At 37.6% G+C, this 24,033-nt stretch overlaps 1 protein-coding gene across 2 annotated transcripts in view; it reads right to left on the bottom strand.

The window, feature by feature from the left end:
• The window catches only part of DHX9 (DExH-box helicase 9), a 39,856-nt gene extending 17,320 nt beyond the window's left edge, over positions 1–22,536 (bottom strand). The window contains exons 1-15 of one of the 2 annotated variants that reach the window (XM_027868404.1): positions 22,395–22,536; positions 20,787–20,918; positions 20,028–20,168; positions 18,756–18,861; positions 15,605–15,726; positions 14,835–14,983; positions 12,097–12,143; positions 9,021–9,157; positions 8,357–8,446; positions 8,100–8,261; positions 7,865–7,942; positions 7,306–7,497; positions 5,140–5,281; positions 3,693–3,775; positions 1,915–2,071 (exon numbers count right to left, since the gene is read on the bottom strand). In XM_027868404.1, coding sequence (XP_027724205.1) covers positions 1,915–2,071; positions 3,693–3,775; positions 5,140–5,281; positions 7,306–7,497; positions 7,865–7,942; positions 8,100–8,261; positions 8,357–8,446; positions 9,021–9,157; positions 12,097–12,143; positions 14,835–14,983; positions 15,605–15,726; positions 18,756–18,861; positions 20,028–20,168; positions 20,787–20,897 — 1,717 coding nt within the window. In that variant the 5' untranslated portion in view covers positions 20,898–20,918; positions 22,395–22,536. Of the gene's footprint in view, positions 1–1,914; positions 2,072–3,692; positions 3,776–5,139; positions 5,282–7,305; positions 7,498–7,864; positions 7,943–8,099; positions 8,262–8,356; positions 8,447–9,020; positions 9,158–12,096; positions 12,144–12,970; positions 13,065–14,834; positions 14,984–15,604; positions 15,727–18,755; positions 18,862–20,027; positions 20,169–20,786; positions 20,919–22,394 lie in introns of those variants that run through there. The other variant, XM_027868405.1, reaches the window with a different exon arrangement.
• Between the last annotated feature and the right edge of the window lie 1,497 nt (positions 22,537–24,033).

Genomic DNA, 24,033 nt, shown 5'->3' with positions numbered 1-24,033 from the left:
CTATTCTAAGGGACAGGGATACCAAAAGGGGCAAGAGATAGTCTTTGCCCTCAAAGAACACATAATCTGATAGAGGAAACAACAAACAAATATTACAAACAAGCTATATAAAACAGGGGAAATGGGAGATAAGGAGGGATGGCACTAGAATTATCTTTTTTTACAGAGCTGTCTTTCCCACAGACTGCAAGCTCTTTGATAGCAGGGAACAGACTATCTGAAAAAAAGCTTTCTTTGTATTGCCAGCACAATACGAGACACAGAGTAAGTACTTCATAAAAACTTGTTAACCAAAAGCATTCTCCTCTTTTTTTAATTCTTTCTATAAAATCATTGGTTCTGAGGAAGAAGGTGTATACTAGGAATGAAGGGGATATTAAAAACACAAGATTTTTAAAAGACCTTTGTTCAGAGTTATCTATGTGATTTACAGTGCAGTATAACCTAAATTTTCTCAACAAGTTGCAGAATTCAAATTCCCATATGCCTACAAAGCTAACCAATACATTCTTCTTTGTAACTTTTAATCTTTGGCTTCTCAGATTAACTCTAATCTTTTAAAACCACCATAGTTTAAGATTTCATTACTTCACATTTTCCCCACTCATTGTCTCCTAGATAGTGTAGTAGAAAGAATATTGGACTGTGTAGCTGTGTAGCTAGAAGACCTGGGTTAAAAATCTCTAACCACTACGTGAGCAGAGGCTTTTCACCTATGCCTCTAAACAACAGAAAAGAAAAATACTCAAGGGTCCTTCATTACACTATTTATCTCACAAGGTTGTGAAGGGGTGAGAAAATGTTTTTGTAATCTTTAAAATGAAATTTTATGATCAGTGTAACATTAACTCTACTATATGAATTAAATGACTGCTTCCAAGCAGTGGTTTGAAAAACACTTGAACCTAAAAAGACTTTGCCACTTTGCCTCATTCCTTCACTGTGTTCTCTATTTACGTATTTTGTTGTTCAGTTCTGTACAACTCTTTGTGACCACATTTGGGGTATTCTTGGCATACATATTGGAGTGGTTTGCCATTTCCTTCTCTAGCTCATTTTACAGATAAGGAACTCAGTTGAACAGGATTAAGTGACTTGCCCAGGGTCACACAGCTATTACGTGTCTGAGGCTGGATTTGAACTCAAGAAAAGGAATCTTCCTGATTCCAAGCCTGGTACTTTATGTATCCTGCCACCTACCTGCCCATCTACTTACATATGCTGGACATTAATTTGCAATTGATAATGCTGCTCTACAAATAGAAAGCTCTAGTTTTTGTAAGACATAAGGAATTTGTTGAGACTATTAATCTAATCCCTTCTTTTTATGGATGAAGAAACTGAAACTTTAAGTTAGTCAACTTGCTCAAAGTGACAAATAAATCAGGCAGAGCCAGGACTAAGCCCTAGGTCTCATGAATCTTAAGCCACTGGTTCTTAGACATTAGACCACACATGGTCCTCAGTAATTTCACAAGTCAAAATTCTGCTACCATAACACGTATTTCAGAAATATTGCTCTGTAACTGCTAAGGTAATTAACCTTTAACACTGTTATCTTGAATGTTTACCAGTATAAGAGCAACTAGGTGGCACAGTGGATAGAGAGTCAGGCCTGGAATCAAGAAGACTTCTCTTCCTGAGTTCAACTCTGGCCTCAGATACTTCCTAGCTGTGCGATCTTGGGCAAGCCACTTAACCCAAGCCTCATTTTCTCATCTGTAAAAAGAGCTGTAGAAGGAAATGGCAAACCACTCCAGTATCTTTGCCAAGAAAACTCTAAATAGGGTCACAGAGTTGGACAAGACTGAAAAACAAAAATTTATTGGTATCATTATATAATGAAGAGGTTTAAAAAATACTATACACACCCACCCACACCCACACCACTGTATTTTCAATTTAGTAGCTAACCTTGAACTGGGTAAGTTCTTCCAAAGACTTCGATGATAGGACAATTGAAGAAATATTCACAGAACATGCTGGTGTCAATGGTAGCAGACATGAGGACAATGCGTACTTCAGGATAAGCCTGTACTACATCCCTTAATACCACCAAAAGAAAGTCAGTCTGCAGAAAAGGGGGGAGAGAAATGGGAGAAAAAGAACATATCAGTAATTTTAACATCAAAATATATTTAGCTAGGCTACTCTTCTCACTTAAGTCTCTTAGTATTCCTATCACTGAATATATATATTATTTTTTGAAAAAAGTTACAAGATGTCAAAATCAATTAAGAACAATTTTTTGGTGTTTTGCAGGACTGACTTGTAACAAAGCAATGTAGCAACATACTTCACTTCTGGCCACAGTATTTTCAAAGCTGGCCAATTCTGTTGCAATGTGATATCGTGAATAGGATGTCATAATGAATGTATTATTTCATGTCTCCATAAAAATGAGCAGATTTGGAAGAATATCAAAATGAGAGGCAAGTCAAACAAATACGTAAGTCAGGACACACCCAATATGTTTATGGAGATAAATGTTAAGAATTTTTGTCCGGCACAAAATTTTTGTAAGATATTTATAACGGCAGCCATCAAATTGTTGAGGTCAAAGAAAACACTGAAATGCTCAGCCCTTCACTTTTAAGACTTCTTTCAAAATGTCTGCCTTTAAAAACATTTTGAGAAAGGTTAAGAATTTCTGAATTAAGTAAATAGATATTGTGAGGTGAAGAACATAATTCTGAAAGAATGATGATGAAGAAAAATTATATAAAAACTATGTCAAATATTTCATGTGGACAGGGATAGCTTAGATTTGAGATGTCTTAAGACTCCAAGGAAAACAGAAAAAAAAAACCCACTATCACTATTGGTTTTTCTATGTAATCTATCAGGCTTATGCAAAAACTCTGAAATAGATGAGCGACCCTGTGCCTTATTATAACTATAACAATGCTTTCCTAGTCATACTGTGAAAATTTTTGCTAAATATGGTATTTACCACAGAGGTAGAAAGGTAGTGTATGGTGTAATGGGATTAAGAATCATAAAGATCTGGGTTCAAATCCCTCTTCTGACATATAATAGCTGGGTGACGCCAGGCAGTTCACGCAACCTCTCTGTGCCTCAAAGAAATCACTAGGATTTTTATACTAAGCCAGAGAGGAATTGTAATATGTCAGGAGTTCCTATTCCGGATAAAATCGTGGATCCTCTGTGTATGGTTGTAATCTGTTTGATGATTACACTTAATAATGACACTCTCAAAATCAAGCCCATCCTCGAGAACATTTGTCAAAAGAATATGAACTGAACTATTAGTGAACTATATTTAGAGAGAACAGATGAACTGAATATGAAGAAAGAGACATTTTAAAACATGTTCAATTTGGGAATTTGTATATTTGTTACAAGAGTTTTTCTTTGTTCCCTTAATATTAGTGAGGAAGGGAAGGAGAAAACATTAATTTTTGTTATAGAAATAAAATTTAATTAGAACGAAAGGACAGGCTTTGCAGACAAAAGTCTAAAAATATTCTAATAATGCATTTGGAACTATATAGTTTCCAAAGGACACTATTTTGAAAGAGACCATCATCAAAAGGTTTTTTTTAAATCAGCTTATACTTTATGCACCTTTAGAAAATGAGGAAATTTCTACCACAGCTCCTCCATTTACTCAAGCGTCTTGTTTTCTTTGATAAAGTTAGGGATGAGGGAAAAGACTCAAAGTTACTTACATTAATGTCTCTTTCGTGAATTTCATCTACAATTACATGACTGATTCCACGAATGCCTGCTTCTAATTTCCTCAGTAGTACACCTCAAAATAAAAATCAGAATAAATTAAACTGAAATGTCATTGGTTGGTGTTTAAAAGCATACCAACTTTAGATGAATCACATGTTCAACCCCTGCCCCCAAGACACAGCCTAGCTGAGTGACACCAGGCAAGTCACTTAACCTGAATAGTTCAGTTTCCTTAAGTTTAAAATGGGAATATCACCTGACTGACAGGGTTGTTTTGAGGCTCAAATAAAATAACGTGCAGTGCTTTGCAAACCTTAAAGTACTATAAAAATGCTAACTATTATTAGATAACATTAACAACATTTAAGGAAAATTAAATGTGTAATAGTAGTTCCCAATCCTGTGTCTGAACCAATATTATGAACACATAAATGGGCAAAAAGCACAGAAATTCAACTGACAAGAAAATATAAACTGGAAAAATCAAAGTCTAAATGAAAACTTGTATTAAAAAGTACTAGGATGCCCCAATTTAGTCAGTTTCAATTTTTATTTTCTCTAAGAAAGAATTAATAGGTTTATTATATGTCCTACTAGTAAAAAAATCATTTAACAGAATGAGAGCTGGGAACCACCTCAGAGGTCAGTCAACTTATAAGCTAAAAAAAGGATGCCTTCTACAACATACCTGATAAGTGGCGATCCAACAAAGGCTTTGCAAAAAGACCCCAAGTTACTCATTACCTCAAGTCAGCCCATCCCAATGTTAGCTCAAAATGACAGCAAGTTATTTGAATGAATAATACATTCTTTATTCCCAGATGAATTCCAAACCAGCGGTACCGACACTACTATTTCCAACATCTTTTGGTATTGTAAAGTATAAAATTTTGTAGAGTCAGAAACCTTGGGTTTAACCCAGCTGTCACTTATTCCCTCCGTTGTGTGACCTTAGACAAGCAGCACAACACCTCTGAGCCCCAGCTTTCTCATCAAGTGAAGGAACGATATGAGATAGGTAGTACATGCCTGTAATTCCTGCTACCAGAAAGGGCTGAGGTTACAGATCAACTTGGGCTAGGAAATGACCAGTTAGGGTCACACCAAGTCTGGCACCCATGCAGTGAGCCCTGTGGGGAGGGGTGAAGGAGTACACCACCAGGCTGCCCAAGGACAGGTTAACAGGTCCCAGTCAATAAGAAATAGAACAGGACAAAGATTCAAGAAAGGCTACTGAACGTGCAGCCTGTGAGATCCAATCATCAAGTCTCAAAAAAAAAAAAGTGAGGGGGATGGACTAGATGATGTCTAAGGCTCCTTTCATCTCCAACTTATTATTCTATGACATTGTTCTCCATATCTCCTGGGCACACACTACAATTTAACTATCAGACAATGGCAAGACAAAGCTAAAGATTCCAAAGAGTTGTTACAGACCTACGGTACAGAACATAATACTGGCATGAGGCCGGGGAAGCACAGACTCAAATCGTACACTGTAGCCACAGCTCTTCCCAGGTTCTTCTCCTCTCTCATAAGAAACTCGTTCTGCCACAGAAACAGCACTGATTCTCCTGGGCTGAAGAAAGAAAAAGCAAAATAAAAATTAACTTTATTTAATCACTTTGCTTCAACTGCTAAGTATTTCAGAACTATTAAAAATTTGCTGCAGGAAATATTAAGGAAAATGAGATACAGGACAAGAGAAAAACCCCTTTGATGTACACATTTTTTTAAATGCAAAAATCATCTAGCATTAATCAAAGCACCATGCTTCATGTTACAAAGGATTCTTTTCCATGAGAAATCCCAGTGAATATGCCAAACAAATAGTCCTTGATAAGCCATGACATTTTACCGTTAAATTTATAAACGAGGGAACAAATATGAAATGCAGAAATTGAGAACTGAGGTTTATGGAATTTTTGAGTGGCCCCAGTGTGGTCCAACATAAATTAAGAAAAGGACAATCAGGATATGTGACTCCCTCAAACCAAAGGTATGGTTCATACTATAGAAGGATATTATGGCAAGACCTTTTCTGATATTGATAATTCCTGCCTTACTAAGAACACTGATCTTTTAAATAATTTCTCTGAGATATCTGAAGTCAGGATGACAAAGTAGTATTCTCTCTGGTAGAATTTGTCCAATTGCGCCTGACCTAGAAGGATCAAGTCTTCCTAGTTAAGTTTTCCAGATATAATGCCAAAAAAAAAGAGATAAATGAAGTATTTAAAAATAAGCTCAGAAGAAAAATTCAGAGGGGATGGCTAGCTTTAGGGCTTTATAAAAAAGTTGTATACAATAGAGATTTGTGGTTTAATACACATATCTTTTTTGTTTGTGCATAGAAATGCTCACATTGGTGTTTGTCAAACTCAGAAAAAAGTTTTCCCCCTAAAGACCTACATGTCTCATTTGACTTTCAACTACTTAAGTCAAACATATTACAGCTTTTCCAAAAACTAATGCTGCAGTAATAATTTCACTGTACTTACACTACTTTAAATGACATCAGGAATCATTTCTTGTTGATATGTATTAGGAGGGACAGCAGGAATTTGAGCTAGTTAGAGTGACCAGGATGGTGAAGTGTCTGGATATCATATCACACGAGTAATGGATGAAAGTACTTAGTAATGTTTGTTCTGGAGAAAAGGTGGGTAGTATTTTTGTGCAATCCTCAAATACCTATTTATTTTATAGCTCCAGGGATCAAAAACAGAATCAGTGGATGAAATACACAAATTCCAACTGAATGTCAAGACAGAACTGCCCCAAACTGGAATGGGTTACCTCATCACTGGAAGTGCCCAAAAAGGGTGAGTGATCCCTAGTTAGCATTCTTTTTCCTCAAGTTTCACGTTTTTGTTTAAATTTTGTTTGTTCAAACATAAAACAAACTTGGGGAAAGGGACTACTGCTTTAATTGTCTTTGTGTATTGAGTATTTTTTAACTGGAAAGAAATAAGAGTCCCTCAAGGGCCAACTTAGATGCCTTTCTTGATGAGGCATTTTCTATTTCACCTTGCCTCATCATTTCTTATAGTCTGGGGATCTCTCTCCTTTGGCTTTGGACTTATCTATACCTCCCTTATATCATTTACTTGTAATACAATGGTTACCTTTGGTAACCATTAGAATATATAAATATGTTGAGCAAGACTTAGTTATTTATCCCTGTACTCCCAGTTACTAACTCAATGTCCTGAAAAGAAGTCACTTTTAGAATTCATAGGACATTCAATCAAATCTAACAACATACTCTGAAATGGTTAGTAGTAATACTAATATGAAAGCAATTAACAAGACAATGAAGCACGCTGCAAGAGGCTCAGCATTTAAAGTTGCGTGTAATGGGGACAAGTAAAAAAAGAATTATCTCCCTCCCTTAGTTGAGGATTGGTTTCAACAAACTGAAGTGTTTTTAATCCTAAAAGGATTTTCTATATTCAGATAGGATCCAAGGCCCACATGCAAAAAGTGAGTCCATTTCTGCATATAGGTTTTCATACATTTAAAGATAAGCAAACATGAAAGACTCTGCCCGGAACCCTAATTAGATTTTAATACTGAGACACGCCACTTGGCTTACCTTACCTGAGTCACTACTATGTTACACTCCGCTGCACGGTTGTTTTGAATGCATTCATCCAGAATATACTGAGGAACCTGGGTAGTTTTGCCACATCCAGTGGCACCACGAATAATGACAACTGAATTTTGATGGATTGCCCTCAAGATTTCATTCTCAAACTTCTTAACAGGCAGCATCTCCCTCTCCTGCAGGATCTAAAGAGGAAAAGACGAGGTAGGCTGAATAATCTTTTACCCTTGGTTTTAAATCAACACATGGACTGGTACAACTCCCATCCTCTCTTAATGGCTGGTACCCAAAACAAACTAGAGCATTTAATCAATGGAATGACAGATCATGTAATTTCACTAATAAAAAACTCTTTCTATATTGCTGAAGAAACACCTTATCACCTAATCCTGTTGGTTAAATTCCCAGAAAAGGGAAGAATCCCAAAGTTAGAATGCAGTAATTTCCCAGGATGCTCTATAATAAAGAGCAAAGCACACTACTTTGTACGGATGTTTACGGAAATTCTAAAGCCCAAATCACCACATTATCTAAACACATTTGGAGACTTACTGCCTGTAACTCATGATCCTGTTCTAGCTGGTACATGAGTTCATTCTTCAGGTCCATGCTTATTTGCTCAGGAGTGGCCTGGATAATACAATAAAGAAACTGGTCACAAATGGCAATAACTTCACTAGAAGGCTTTACAAAAATAAATAAATAATGAAAATAAAAATTTAGATTTAATTTCCAATGAAACACTCAGCCTTCAATAGTTTCTTTTCTAAAATCCTACTGTACTCACATAAGCCAAAGGGCCTTCATCGATGTTGCTACTAGTCCATGGATTCCAGTTAGACTGAGGAGGTGACCAGGGAACAACTCCAACTTGGTTCTGTCGCTGTGCTGGTTCAAAGGTAGCTAGTTTGCCAATATTGAGTATGACTGGATAATTAGGATCTTCAGGCTATGGGTTCAGAAATAAAAATCATCATGTGCTTATGGTGGTTCACCTGATGAAATGTCTTGCATTAAAGTAAAACACAAAGAACTCATACTTACTGGGGGCTGGATTTCTAGGCACAACTCCTGAACGACATTTTGCAGCTGATGTTCTAAGTCGTGAGATAGGTGAACTGTGTAAGGTTCCACCTGTGAAAATGCATTACAGTGACGATGAACACCAAGGCTCACAGAATATACTGTATGATCTATTTATAATGTACTTTGTGAACATAATTTATTCAACAAATGCTTATGCTCAGAGCCAACTCCTATATATAAGAAGTGTTTGTTAATACTCTTGTGGCAATCAATAGGGCCAATTTTATTCTGGGACAGTTCTTACAATAATATTCTTTTTTACAGTCAAAAACTTACTTGTTGGTTCTTTACCAATCCCCAAGAAGAAAAAAAGGGGGAAAACTGGCCCTCACAGTAACTGAAAGTCAGAGATCACATATGTGGAGCAGGAAGGTACCTTTTGTGGTCTTCTAGTCCAACTCCCTCGTTTTATAGATGAGGAAACTAAGACCCAGAGATGTTAAGTGACTTATTTAAGGTCACAAAGTTAGTAAGCAGCAGAGGCAGGATTTGAACTCAGATCCGATTGTAAATACAACTTTTAACTGCACTACATTCTTGAATGGTGATGGTCTTATTATGAATGAGATAGAACAAAGAGATATATAGAAAACTCCCATCTTCTCACTTCTATAGTACTCACCGTCTCTCCTTCCTTCTTCTTTGTCAACCCAGAGTAAGCTTCAACAACTCCAAGATGGTAGAGCTGCCTGACAAGGGACAGTGCACAAGACTGTGCTGCCAGCTTTTTATTCGAACCATGTTCACGTGCAAAAATCCCTGTAACGTAACAGCATACTTGTAAGATCCACAAAGATACTGTTCCTGGGCCAGTAACTAGGATCTACTATGTTCAGAACCACCATTTAGACAGTATTACAAAGAATACAGCACAGGAGAAATGCCCTTTTCTAACTATTTTACCAAAGCTTGTTAGATAACTCCACAGTGTAGTACCACCTGAGATATAAAATATGATTTATATAAGTAAGCTGTTTTCCTAGTTCAGATCACTACTATAACATAAAGCATTTAAAAAAAAAAAGGAACATAAACATAATCCACTTAGTGGCCAGATTAGTTCAATTAACCCCGGTAATCAAGATGGAGACAGGTATCAAATCAAGTGCAGGGGCGCTGATGCTTAATCTATTATTTGTTTCAAGTTAGAAAAGAGTATATAATATTCTTCAAAAGCCATTCCAAAGTTCTATTCTAACAGAAAATTCTTCCATGTAACTAATTTAAATAATATAAGCTCTTGATTTAAAGAATCAGTTTTGATAGGAGCCTCAAAAGATCACACAAACTCCCTCAGATGAGGGAGATGAGAAGAGTCTTGGAGAGCTTAAAAGACTTACACAGTCATACTTACTAATTACTATTAGAATTAGAACTAAAACACAGACCACTTGACTCCCAATCCAGTACTCTTTTTCATTTACAACTTACATTCATGTAATGCTTTAAAATTCACAAGAGAATTAGTGAGCACAAGTATATCTAGATTACATGTGAAACTGAGGCTCAAAGAGGTTAAACGATTTGCCCATGGTCACAAAACTAGTAAATGTGGTAACTTCATCCCTTGAGATCAATCAGTATGTTTAGCATATAATAATCATATTATTAATCTCTTTTATCAAGCAACCCCAAATTATCTGGTATTTGTTCAAAAGGTCTGAATTCTCATTCTTTCTTTACATTGATGGCCTTCAGCTGAAGTTTATGTTATACCATGGCAACATCAACTGGTAGGGACAACTAGAGATATTTTGGATCATTTCAAAGTTGGCACAGAGCAGGCACTTATGATATAGCGCCCACTTATAACTGATCTCAGCACCTCACTTATCTTTTCTGTCCCCCAAACTGCTAACTCAGTCATTTCTTGTCCACCACCATCGTTATGCATTTATTCTGAATTTTTAAAAATCAAATAGACTTAACCCAGTTCAACCCCTCTTTCCACAGATGAAGGAAGGCCTAAGGAGATTAAACACTCATCATCCAAGGTCCTAGCTGGTTAGTGGCAAAGCCAGAGCCTTGAGAGTAAAGTGTGGGTGGTTTTATTTTACTTCTCCTTGAACCACATGTGACTTAATTATGACCATACATGGAACCAATTTATTCAACTCCATTTGTATTGAGACTACCCACCAAGTCTCAGCAAACCTTATAAAACTTAAGGTCATCTGAAAACTTAATGAGTATGTGTTCTGTCATGTTGAAATAAAAAATTTGTGGCAATAAAAATAATCCAAAGAGTACTTTGTCTAAAAACACTTATGAATTTGGGAAAGAATATCATTAGCTATCAAACAGAAGAGGAATTAGCTGGCATGGCAGGTTTAAAATGTTTAATGAGTTGAAAAATCCTGGAATTTTTCAATGGGAAAAAGGAAAAAATCCAAAGAGGGAAGGTCACCAAGAAGCATGTCAACTTAAGAAGCGCTTAAGGGGTTGCAAGTGGAAAAAGTTTAAGAAACCCTGAATAAAGAATCGAAGGGGAAAAAAATGTCTTAATACCAGTCTTTTTCTTAAAGTCACTGCATTAACACTAACAATCATAAATGTAAACAGCTAATTTCTGCATAATTACAACATGGACAAAACTGAGAGGATACAGGGAATGGGACTCTTAAATGGAAATTGTTATTACGATTATCAAATCCCAAGAATAGTCTAGTCAGAGCTGAGCATCAGTGCCTTACACTTGTATTCACAAATTCAGTACTTGCCAATTTAGTAGAATCTGATCCTTTATGTCTTCAAAAGCAGTTTCTATCCCTCATTCTTAATAATTTGTCATCAGTACTGGCAACTCTCTCTCCATTCAGCTTAAGTGAACTGTCGTCAATCAGCAGTTAGTTACACTTAATTTAGGTAGCTGTCTCTCTAAGCCCTTGCTGACCAAGGTGCTGTCACTTGATTCCTTTTTTATTTCATCAGCCCATAAAGAGAAAATTCTCAAATTACAGAAACTCAAAGATCTCTCTTCAACGCTATATTAAGTAACATTGGATTTTGTTTCACTTAAGGCAATTCCTCTCAAAAATTTTGCCCCCTTTGCTATTACGGAATGTTTTGCACCATCTATAGTAATCTTGTCAATTCTTTTCTGTAGTCAATCTGCCTAAATAATCAATTAAAAGAATGACTTTGTGCTCAGAGAGGGTAAGATAAATACATATACCCTCAGATTTTTCCTTCGAAGCTGGCAGATTAGTAGATATGAAAATCTGAAACACTGTCATCACTCTCTCTGCACTGATATACTACATGAATGATATATTCATGGCTGTTTCAACATGTAACGAGGTTCCAAGGTATCTCTGAATTTCTATATTAAATAGACTACTACAGTACATAGAGTAGTCAATGATGATAATAAAGGTCAACGAAGTCTTTTAATGAGGCAGCATAACAAAACAGTTGAGTGCTGACTTGAAACCTGCAGAACTGAATTTGAACCCTTCCTAATATGGCCTACTTTTGCGACCACAAGGCAAATCTCTAAACTTCTTCGAGCCTCAATTTTCCCATCTGGAAAGTAAGGATGGTTAATACCTATAGTACCTACCTCACAGGATTTTTTGCAAGTATCAAATGAAATAATTTATGTCAAGTAGTATGTAAACCTTAAAGCAATATATGAATGCCAGCTATTATGAACTGTTAGTACCAGTATAAAGGAGCAGAGGAATAGAAGCACTTACTTCTGCCCAGCTGCTTGACATAAATGGTCATTTCTGCAATAAAGCTCCTGTAACAATACATACACAGACAAGGTTAGTGATTCCACTACTAAAAAAGACTGAACCCAGGGTTCCCCAAACAGCCAGGCTTTCCAACTGCTTAGGCAAATCTTGGCAAAACCCCACTGTAAAAAATTTACTCCTGTTCAACCCTAGAACAAATTATGTGCATTAGCCTCAAATAATACAACACAGTACAAGACAACTATAGTCTATATGAAGAGCCAAATGCTCTTGAAAAGAAATTATCTGAGTTTTGGTTCTATGTTTGTTTACTCCAATCCGAAAGAAAAGAGAGTAGCCAGCAAGGCTTCAGCGCAAAATGAGCTTTCCACATGGCCTGAGACTAAGGAATAAAAGCAGGCTGACAATTCTTCTGCTAACGCAGACTGTGGTTCTTTCAACAAGATTCCTCGGTATGATACAGCCTACTATTGACTGTAGCAGTGACCTGTTTAGAGACAAAACACATACTCTCACACACGCACACACCCACACAGAGGCTGCACATCAGTGGCTCCAAGAGAGACAGGATTCTGGGATCTGCCTGCAGTTGGAAGTAGCCCTTGATAGCACACAAAGCACCAGTAATATTCCACTAATTTAGTGTCCTGGAGAATAAAAATAAAAACCAATTTCTAGAAACTATTTCTGAACTTGCTAAGGAATTACAGGGCATCAATCCAGGGTTTAAAGAAGCTGCCCTCTGAAAACTTTTCTGGCACTTTTCCTACTCAGGTGGGACCTAGCCTTGACGTTGTGCTGTAAATAAAACAGGTTTCATGAGGCTTTAAAACCAATGTTAGACTCCTTCCTGTACCACTTGTGAACTGACCTTCAGGCACAGCGGCTTCATGGGTCAAAGGCCACTGGCTCTCAGGGGCACAACATCCACCCTTTCATTAATGACACCGATGCCAGTATGTTTCTCAGCCAGGCTTATAGTCAGCACTCAATCTCATTCTCCTCCACCTAGGGGGAACAGCGACACCAGAAATCAGTTTACAATAGTCTCCCATGTGATTGCTTAGTACGGCCTAAGCAGCAGCACATGTGTGATTAACACAGACCTCTGGTGTTGCTGTCTGCTATGATTTTTATATAGGACATGAGGAATCATGCCCATGATTGTTAGCGGATCCCCCAAATTGTTTATGTCTCCCATTTGCTGCCTCCAATTCTTAAATTCACATTCTTCGTATCAGAAGTCACTCATGAGATGTTACGAATCCATATTTATACAACAATGAGCTCCAATCAGTCTTGTATACCTTATTAAAGCTATCAAGTGTTAAGCTCAGTCAGTTCTGATGCAAAGTAAATTTTCTTTCTCCTCCTTGGAGAAGAAATAAAGCATCAAGAATGAAAATTCACTTCTTTCTTTTACATACCTTCTATTCCAATGTTATTTTTAATTTTCTGATACCAGAAAGAAAATGTTTTGAATTTCTTAGGATTAACAAAACATTTGGGGGGAGCCATGCTTTCAACATAGCATTTAGATGCTTTTTATTAAAAAATTTATTTCAATTTTTCTTTTGTGGTTGCTATATGCATCCCAGGGAGTCATATCCACAAATTTAATTTCCCTTGCCTTTTTCAAGGAAAACCTTTCAATGTACGAATTTTGAAAAATTTGAAAGACATCCATTATTATTGGATATGCCAGAGTGTTTTTTCATCACAACCTCCCCATTTTCCACAATATGCTGCTCCCCATAAGAGTCTAATCCATACGAGCCTTCCTGGGAGTAATAATTAATACACCCTGGAATGCTCTCTGGAAGAACAGCAAGCAGGCTGAGAAACATACTGTCACCACCACAACCGCCTCCCCCTTACATTCACCATTATAACAATACTGCCACACACGGGAGGCCTACAGCATAGATGACTTTAAAATAACCTTAACCACAAGGCTTCACCAAATCTAGCTTTTATAGTTACAAATCTGATAATCAGCAATAGATTTTTGAAAAGCATTCAATATCATTAGCAAGACTACTGAGGGAGATGCCCTAAAATCCTCATGAAAACAGCCCAGCAACTAACATAGACAAAACCATAAAGCCCCTACATATGCCAATTGAACACACATGCAAAAACAAGGCTTTCCTTAATCACCTTTCAAACAAGGCTCTCAATTTCAACAGGGATCTTTAAGAGGACTGGCCACTGTGAAAGTGGAAAATATTGAAGTGCCATTTGGTTGCACATTTAGGTGCAATCTAACCTATGTACGGGAAACCTCAGATGTTAAAAGAAAAAAAAAAAGGATACCACTTTAAAGGTCACCTCTGACCATCTAAAATGGCCAGGCTGTGATGAAGGTCAGTGGAAACCAACAATACAGGCATTATCTTTATAAATCTTTTAAGTCAGCCAGGACCAAACCATTCAGATCCACCAACTTTGCCTTCCAATCCCCCAAATCAGCACCTTGAAGGTCTGACATCACAGACAGCATTTCTGCTGAGAAATGGACTTCTATCACATCTAAAGTCATGTTTTCCAAATGCCCGACATGACAACTTGAACCAATGGAAATTCTTGTACTAAGTAAATTATCTTATCAAATGTCACCTTTGCTGATCCAGAAGCCAAACCAGCCAACACTTACATAAAATAGCCTTCAACAAAACTATCCCCTAAACTTAATTCTAACTTACTATAAAAGGAAAAGAGCGAAACAAGCAAACCTGTTGTGATCAGGACCCACTTGGGTGTATTTATATTCTCCCTGGACCTTCTCCTTTTGGAAAAATTGGTTCAGCCGAGCCTTAGCATTTTCCAAGGTCCAGTTTCCATGAAGACCAGCATTTAAGTCCACTTCTTCTGATTCTAGAGTCTAAGGATTAAGACAATCACTGCAATTATATGTGGCCACTATTGTTAGCTACGTAGTCCAAGTTTATATTCAAGGTTCTGAATAGTTTATTATTGTCAAACTGAAAGTTTAGGACATTTTAAATAGTATACAAGTTTTAATCTGGTTCTAATACGCAGTTAATATCATACAGAAACATATACCTAGAAAAAAATTTTTTAAATCACAAAATGAAGTTTTTCATCATTCTAGTTTATCAATTAGACAATTCTACCTTCAAAGATAATAGCATAGATTAGGAGAACAGTAAGTCTTTAAAAGGTTATTTTTTAGAATAGCCATAACTGTTATTGTCTATTACCAGATTCCAGTTTCCTAATGCATTTCCACAGGACTTATCAACCAAGTTATAACCTGGTTGGAATCTGCAATGATAAGAATACTAATGAAATCAGATATCTTTTATGCTTAAATCTGGTTGAATGCATATTTAGTACATTATGTGATTCCTCAAATTGCCATTTAAAAGAATTACCCTATTTAATCTACAAATATCATTAATTCTTAGCTAAGACCTTTCTTAAACAGCTTAAAAGATTTAAATTGCACTTCTAGAAATGGAAACCACAGAAGCTGGCTTACCGCTTGTACTTCTTGCTCCTCCTTTCTGGAGTAGTAATCCTTTAAGTTGGCTCCACGATCCCATGTGCCACCAGGACCAGTACCAGGGCCATAACCAGAGCCTCCAAGTCCTGGGGTACCATCTATAAGGAAAGAAAATCATTACCTTTCAGAGAGTGAAAAAATGGGTAGTTTTTTGAATCGTTGCATTAATAATCTAGGATAAAAAGCAATTAGGTGTTTCAAAGAGAAAATTAAATAGTACAGGAATCCCAACAGAGTAATTCTAACCTGTGTCATATATTTGGAGGATGGGAAAAAAGAAAAGGCAAGATAGAGGACCACTGAACCTTTGGAACTATGCAACAGATTCTTCCCAGAGAAGAATCTTCTGAGGAACTAGCAGCTCTTGAGCTCCCAGGAATTAAAGTGTAGATCCACAGGTACCCTCAAAACAAATGGCATTCAGTAATACTCTGAAGAAAAAAAACAGTGGCAAGAAGTGATCTGTGCTGAGGGGATACATTTAAGAAGCCATGTTAATGTGAAACAAAGCAAAATGTGCTGTCTTTCTGAGGCAATTTATGAAGGATAAGCTAGAAAGCCTCCTTAGAATTGTCACACTTATAATTACCTAATTGTAAGGAAATCACAGAGGGATAAATCATACAACAAGAAGCTAGAAAGCACTGAAGGGAAAAAGAAAAACTTTAAGGACCAAGGTGATATTTTTACCACTGTAGCAAAAGGTCAAGATGAAGTAGATCAGGGGCAGCTAGGTGGTGCAGTGGTCAGGAGGACCTGAGTTCAAATCCAGCCTCAGACTGATGACACTTACTAGCTGTGTAACCTGGGCAAGTCACTTAACTCCACCTGCCTCACCAAAAAGCAAAAAAAAAAAAAAAAAAAAAAAAAAAAAAAAAAAAAAAAAAAAGAAGAACTATGAGGTGAAGAGCTGGTAAAGACTGTACCTGGAAATGGAATTTACATTTTGGTCTATGATTTGATATACAGAAAATAAGATCTTTGCCAAGTATGAAAAGCACCTGACAAGGGCCAGAAGAAAGACATTTTCCTAGAGTATCTAGACAATCTAATCAAGAGGCCTTCATAATGCAAAGGGAAGGAAGAAAACCATCCACTTGTCTACCAAGCCAGATACTACTGAGTAGCAGATAGAACAAAGGAAAAAGAGTACCAGTAGATAAAAGTAGTAATTCACAAGTGATTGCAATCTAGGAAGGGAAGAAATGGTCTCAGAAACATATAGATGGTAATCCCAAACACCTTGGGGATACCCCATATACAAATAAGCAATAAACAACTTTTCCAGGAGGTAAATTTGACATCTCAGGAACAATGAAACTTTTAAATGATTGGATTCCTAACTAGGAAATGGATAAAACCTTATTGAAAAGGCAGAAGTTCAAGAGGTGACAGGGTAACTTAAGATGTGTTCTTGAGGAAATTCAGAAGCGAAAGTGGGAATCCACGAAGACAGCAAGACAGAAGAAACAGATGAGTACAAATGCAGTGCAGTGTAGTTAAAGTACTAGATGTGGAGTTAGAATTTCTGTCTGATTCATGGATCTGCCACTTACTGCCTGTGTGACATGTATGGAAAAACATTTATAATTAATCAACATCTATTAAGCACCTACTGTGTCAGGCACTGTGCTAAACTCTGTGGATTAAAAAAAAGAGACAAAAGATAGTTTCCACTGTCAAGGAGCTCACAATCTAATGGGGGAAGATGAGAAATAAATATATACAAACAAGTTATATACAGGATAAATTAAGGAAAGTACTAGAATTAAGAGGAGGTTGAATAGCTTCCTGTAAAAGATGGGATTTTAGATGATACTTGAAGGAAGCCAAGGAAGGCAGTAGACGGGGAAATAAAGGGGGAGAGGATTGTAGGCATGGGGGAAGAGCCAAAGAAAAATTCCAGGAGTCAAGAGATGGAGTGCCTTGTTCATGGAACAGCAAAGAGGTTGGTGCCACTGGATTGAAGAGTACATTTTGGGGAGTAAGGTGTAAGAAGACTTGATGGAAAAGTAGGATGGGCAAAATTCTGAAGGGTTTTATACACCAGAAGATTTTGTTTCATTTGGGGGGCAGGGGATGGCGGCAACAGGGAGCTACTGAAGTATGGAGGTGACATGACTGGACCTGCACAGTAGGAAAATTGCTTTGGTGGCTGAATGGAGGATGGACTGGACTGGTGAGTAACTTGAGGCACACAGATCCACCAGCAGGCTCCTGCAGTAGTCCAGCTGAAAGGTGATGTGAGTGCAACAGGGTAGCAGAAGTATTAGAGAATGTGAGTATCCAAGAGATATTGTAAAGGTGATAGTGACGGGCCTTGGCAACAGATTGGATGGGGTGGTGGTGAGAGAGAGTGAAGAGTCAAGGATGACACCCATGTCATAAGCCTGAGGGACTGAGAGGATGGAGTTGCCCTATAACAGGGAAGGTAGGAGGTAGATAGGCTTAAGCGGGGAAAGATAGTATGTTTTATTTTGGACAGATTGAGTTTAAGATGTCTACTGGACATCCAATTCAAATATCTTGGAGATTTGAGACTGGAAGTTAGCAGAGAGGTCGGGGTAGGACAGGTAGATTTGAGATTATTAGAGATGGTAATTAAATCCATGGCAGCTAAAGAGATCCCCATTATAAAACAATTAAGAGCTCTCCAAAAGTGGATTACTATGTTTTGGAAGTAATAGGTTTCCATCGAGCAGGTACTCTTTAAATGGGAGAGTAAATTACCATTTGGTGAAGAATGTTGTAATGAGAGTTCTAGTTCAGATTTGGCCTGGACTAATTGATCCTGAAGATCCTTTCACCTCATTCAGTGATCTATTATTAAACTACTATGTATAAAGCACCATGCCAGGCCCTATCTTACAGAAAATCCTTAATTCACTGTCTTAACACACAAGTGTTATCCTATCTGTTGCCCTTCTAAGTAATAGAGACTTTTTTTTTGACAGCCAAAAACAAAGTTTATTGAAGATTCGCCATATCAGCTAGACTCTTAAGGGGTCTGAGCATCTACAGGCTATTGGCTAAATTGTGAAAATCCATGCCTGTAATAGAGACATTTTGAGAAAGGAGTATTTTTATAAGGGAAGAAGATACATACATACAAATTTATGACCCTTACCTGATTGCAGAGACAGATGAGGAGGAAGAGGTCCTCCCAAACTAGATGATAAATTTCCACCACCACCCTCTGCTGAGTCAGTTGTATCAGTAACTGGGGGTGCTATCTGCAGAAGAGAAAGCTATAAATTTAAGTGCCTCTAATTTCATAAGGAATAGCAAATCCTTTAAAATCCTGGCTTAGAAAACTCTCGTGATTAATTTTTATGACAAATTTTAACTTTTCCTAGTTACATTTACTGGTAACAATATTAACTATGTACAGTATCTTGGAAGACTAACATTCTGGACACTCCTGCATCCCTCAATGTGGTTAGCAACTGCTACAAAACAAAGGGGGTGGGGGTCAGTTGAGATAATCTATTGTATTATGAAGCAACTTCTTTAAAGTACCACTTTAATGTAATGGACAGGGCCAAATCCACTCCATAAACAGATTTCAAAACATAAAAATCACTGTCTTGTATTCAAGCTCAGAGTGACATGATCAGAATGGTACAGAGAAAGATAAATGGATTAGTAATGTGAGGAAGGAAAGTACTAGAAAGTAGAAAGAATAATTAGGAGGTTATTACAATAACTAACCCAGGCAAGTAGAGTTAAGGGCCAGAATTAGGAAATGCTATGGTTAGAGTATGTTAAGAGTAAAGGAAGAATATAAGAAATACTGAATAAGTAGAATCTAGTTTGGGGGTGAGGGAGAGAAAAAGAAGAGTAAAAAAATGATATCAAGATTTCTACTCTGGGTGACTGGAAGGACAGTGGTATCACACAGGGAAACAGAAGCTAGGAAGGGGGTTGGGTTTGGGAGGATAATGATGATAACTATATTAATAAAGCTGGAGAGGGGTAATACTTAAGAAAGATACTTAAGTATCAACAAAAAGGAAAGAGAATGGAACAAATGTTTATCCCCAACCACGTTAAATATATGTACAGATGTACAGAAAAACCCAATAAAGGATTACTATTTTGTTCATAATAAAAGTACCTTTTACTAACTTATTTTTTTCATAACGAAGCTCTTAATAAAGATTGTCATGATAATGTGTAAAACATAAGAGAGGAATTCAGGGATTTCCTCAAGATCCCAAAGCAGGTAAATGCTAAAGTAGAACAAAATTCAAAACTTTTGAAACCTAGTTCAGGACCCTGCTGCTGTTTGTAGCAATGCTAAAGTATCCGAAGGAAAATTTTTAAATGCTTGAAAGTAGACAAAATTAGTATCCTAGAGTTTCCCCATGTAATTGGACAAAGGTAATTTTATACTTACTCCAATAGCTGGAACTTCTTCACTCTTAACTTCATTCACTCGAACCAAGTAGTTAACAAAATCTCTGGCAGCATTACTCTGAGCATCTTTCTTATTGGTGGAATTGCCCATACCAGTATAATTAAAACCTTCCACTCGAACCTGAAACAGAAAAAAAAAATTACTTCATAGAATAAGTAATAAGAATAAATATAATGATAATAAAGAATGCGAACGTTAGTAAATGCTAACAATAGCTAATCTCTAGAATAGCTCTCTACAAACTTTGTCTCTACAAATCCTTGGCAAATATATAAATTCACCGTGTAAGTGCTTAAATAATCATGCACAGCATTTGGCTAGGGGAAAAATTACCACTAGTCTAGATCCTTTACTCATGTATTAGCATATTCAGTACCAAAATTTGGATAATTCAGTGAAAGAAAGCTTCCTTTGTATCTTACTAAAGCAAGCACTTATGTATACAATAATCAGAAGTCTCCAACTCTTGAAGTAGTTAATAGACCAAGTCAGCACATAGTTGACAGACTGCTGCACTTTCATTAGTCTCAATTCCCTTGTTCTGTCCTACTGGTATGGACAAGGGAGTCTCCTGTCAATATTTAAGTATGTCTAAGCTGGTATCCCAACACACAGTTCAGCAAGTAGACACAGACAGGACAGACACCTTACCCACCCCCACCCCACTTCCTTCCCTTCTTTGAATAGAAACTTCATTTCTTATAGGTCACATAAACCAAAATCGTATTGTTTTAGTACCTCACACATGAATTTCTGTCTGTTCTTATTCCCCACTGCTCTTATTTCATAGGTTGGAGTCATTTTCCTTTTCCCACACCATGCATACAGGAAATTTTTGACGTCACCCATGATGCAGGTGTCTTGTTAAACCTTGAGAAAGAAAATGGCAAAAATGTAAATAAATTCAAAACACCAGTAAAATGCATATCACTGTCATACACAAAGAGAGCAAGGTACTTTAACATACAAATAAATACAAACTTGGCATATTTTAAAAAATGTATATAAAACATTGTGTTATTCGACTATGTGCTTTCATTCTGCCTTAAGACTTAAGCTAAAGTCTATGCACAAATTTAGTAAGTTAATATTATATTTAGGTCATTAAGTACATGAACTACAGATGCTGGACAACTAGTAAGCTCCTGCTCCAGTGTAATACTAGAAGTCCCATCCCTTTCACACTCCTGAGTCATCAGAAACACATTTACTGAAATAATTTTAGTGTGCTTTGGGAACCAGAAAAAGGATACCCATGGTACATCATTTTATATTACGAACAGAGGTAAAGTAGCCAATTGAAAATTCTGTACTAAAAGACACTGGATCTAATTTTCTCCCTGGCTGAGATGCCTTGGGCAAATCACTTTAAGCTCAGGGGGAAAGGGAGGCACTCGATTATTTCAGAAATCCCTTTTTCCAGTTCTATGACCCATTAGCTTACAAGTAATCACCCTTTAACTTGTTTGTAAATTCGAAATTTATATAAGAGGCTTTCTTCTGGGTAAATAATATTTTCATGGTGGTCTCCACTACTAACGATACAATGGTTTCTTGCACGCCAAAAATCTGGCCCCAAAACACAGGTATCCGAAGATGCTGAGAAATATGCCTTTCTTAAGTTACTGGTAGAGAATAGTTACACCATGGTCTTAAAATTATCATTTGCATCTGGTTAGCTACAAAACCTGTGGAGACCAGGGCTTTTGACCCATAACACTGTTACAAAATTAATAATAAAGAGCTTGACCAACGTATGTGTGGTCCATTGCAAAACTAAACCTACTGACCTAAAGATTAAAAAAGCGCATGCTGTTTAAGTGGATCATGGGTAATATTCATGTCTTAAAAAAAAACAAAACAAAACAAAACAGTACACAGCGACCAAGACTGAGAAAGTAGGAAAGTGACAGTAATCACAGTTATAAGAGTTTGTTACCGTGCGTATGTTATAGAGACTAGGAGCTCATGGAAACAAACAAGGGGTCCTGTGCCATAATGAGATTAAAAAATACACAAGTTTGAGTTTCTATCTGGGGGAAAGAGTAGACGGCAAAGGTACCTGATTCCCAAAACACACGTCCACTTCTCTCACACAAACTTGAGGTAGTAAAAAGGTTACTTAACTACGTGAGCAAAGTTCCTTGACGGCGCATGCGCAGAGGCACGAGAACGCGCATGCACAGTAACATCCGGGACTCTGCGAAGGCTACCCTACCCCCACCCCTCCTCACCCGCGCTTAGCGACAAAGCGGTAACAGCAAAGAAGCAAAAAAATAAACCAAAACAGTCCCCGCTCACTCATCCTCACCACGTCCAAAGGCAAGAATGACTCCCCTTTCTTACCGTCTTTCTCCCCGTGTTTCCAAGTGCTGCTCTTCCGAAAGTCGCGCGTGGTTCAGTTCCTTTAGAGAGGCCCCACAGACACACGCAACCTCCCGCGCGCAGCCCGTCGCGAAATGGCTCCTACTGCAGCGGAAGACGGGAAGCGGAAAGAAAAGTTGCGCGTGCGCTTAAGTGGCATGGGGGCGGGGAACGTGACCAAAGACGCCAAATACGCCGGGGTGGGCGGGGCTCGTTGGAGAGTGAAGCCAATAGGGAGAGCTATCGTCGTGGGTGGGCGGGGCTATCGCTCGGTAGAGCCCGTTATTTCTCTGGAGGCGGGGCCGATGTCCGTTTGTGGCCGCTGCCTCCCTTGGGGGAGGACTTTGGACATCGGACCCGAGTCTCACTGCCGCCACTGAGGCCTTTTTGTTAGCATTAAGATTGCCTTTGATAAGATTGCGTGCCACGTATTGTGCGAAGAGAGGCCAGGATTTTTCGTGGAAAGAACACAGGCCTAGGAAAAGGCCAACCTGGGCACAAGGCCCAGCTCTGCAGCGAATTCATCACGTGACCTTGGGCAAGCTAGGCCTCAGTTTCCTCTGACCACACTGTGGGGGTTGAACCAGATAATCTCCTGGGTTCATGTTTTTTTTTTTTTTTCCCCAAGCTAAAACAGTAACTTTAGGGTGTTAACACCAGAAGGCACGTTAGTGATGAAGTAGGCTACCCTTTCCCTCCCCATTTCTACATGTAAAGAAACTGAGGCATAGATAGGCTTTAGTGACTTGCCAAAGATGCAGAAAAAGGATTCTAATTGTGATCCTTTGGTTCCACATCGAATGTAGTGAACTGCATTAGGACGTCTCCTTGATAGGACTGAATTTTCCCACCTATTTCAAGGGACCAATTCAGTCATATAAAAACATGCCTGTGTTAAGGACTTAACTCTGTGCTGGGAGCTGTTCAGGTGCTTGAGATGGAAAGCCAAGGACAAGATAGTTCCCGCTTTGAGGAGTTTACAGCCTACTGGGAGGGTAAAAACTTGTGCAGAGCTAAGTTAATACAAAAGATACCAAAATAAACATGGACTGATTTTAGTGAAGAGAAAAGGAAGAGCCTCTTGGAGAATATGGCACTTTAAGGTAACCCTTTAAAAGAGGCAGAGGTGAGGGAGACAAGGATTCCAGGAATAAGGGACAGGAGATGGAATATCTTGTACAAGGTGACAGCAAGTAGGCCAAATAACAGGAACATAGAGTTCCTGAGAAGAAGTAAAGTGTAATCAGCCTGGAAAGATAGGTTGGAGATAAACTGTGAAGGGTTTTACTGCTAAATATCTACTAAATACTGTAAACTATTGTGACTGCAATAAAAGGAATAATGTTGTGGAGTCAGTTTATGATACAGACACAAAAACCCCAGCAAAATGCTTTTAAGAATTGTAAACAAGGAAAATAAAATGAAGACAGTGTAAAAAATAATAGCCAACTCTGAGAACAATTATCTTTGCAGATGTCCTATAATTCTTTTTATCAAATCCTATAATCATGATGAACTAATTATATTACAATTTTGAAGAAAATAAATTTATTCACTTATATGAAAGAAGTTTTCACTACAAAAGCTAAATAAATGTACATTACTGTTCACTCTTATTTAG

Source organism: Vombatus ursinus, unplaced genomic scaffold (assembly GCF_900497805.2).
Source record: "Vombatus ursinus unplaced genomic scaffold, bare-nosed wombat genome assembly UNPS02014789.1, whole genome shotgun sequence".
Classification (NCBI taxonomy): domain Eukaryota; kingdom Metazoa; phylum Chordata; class Mammalia; order Diprotodontia; family Vombatidae; genus Vombatus; species Vombatus ursinus.
This window is presented reverse-complemented; position numbering and strand designations above follow the sequence as displayed.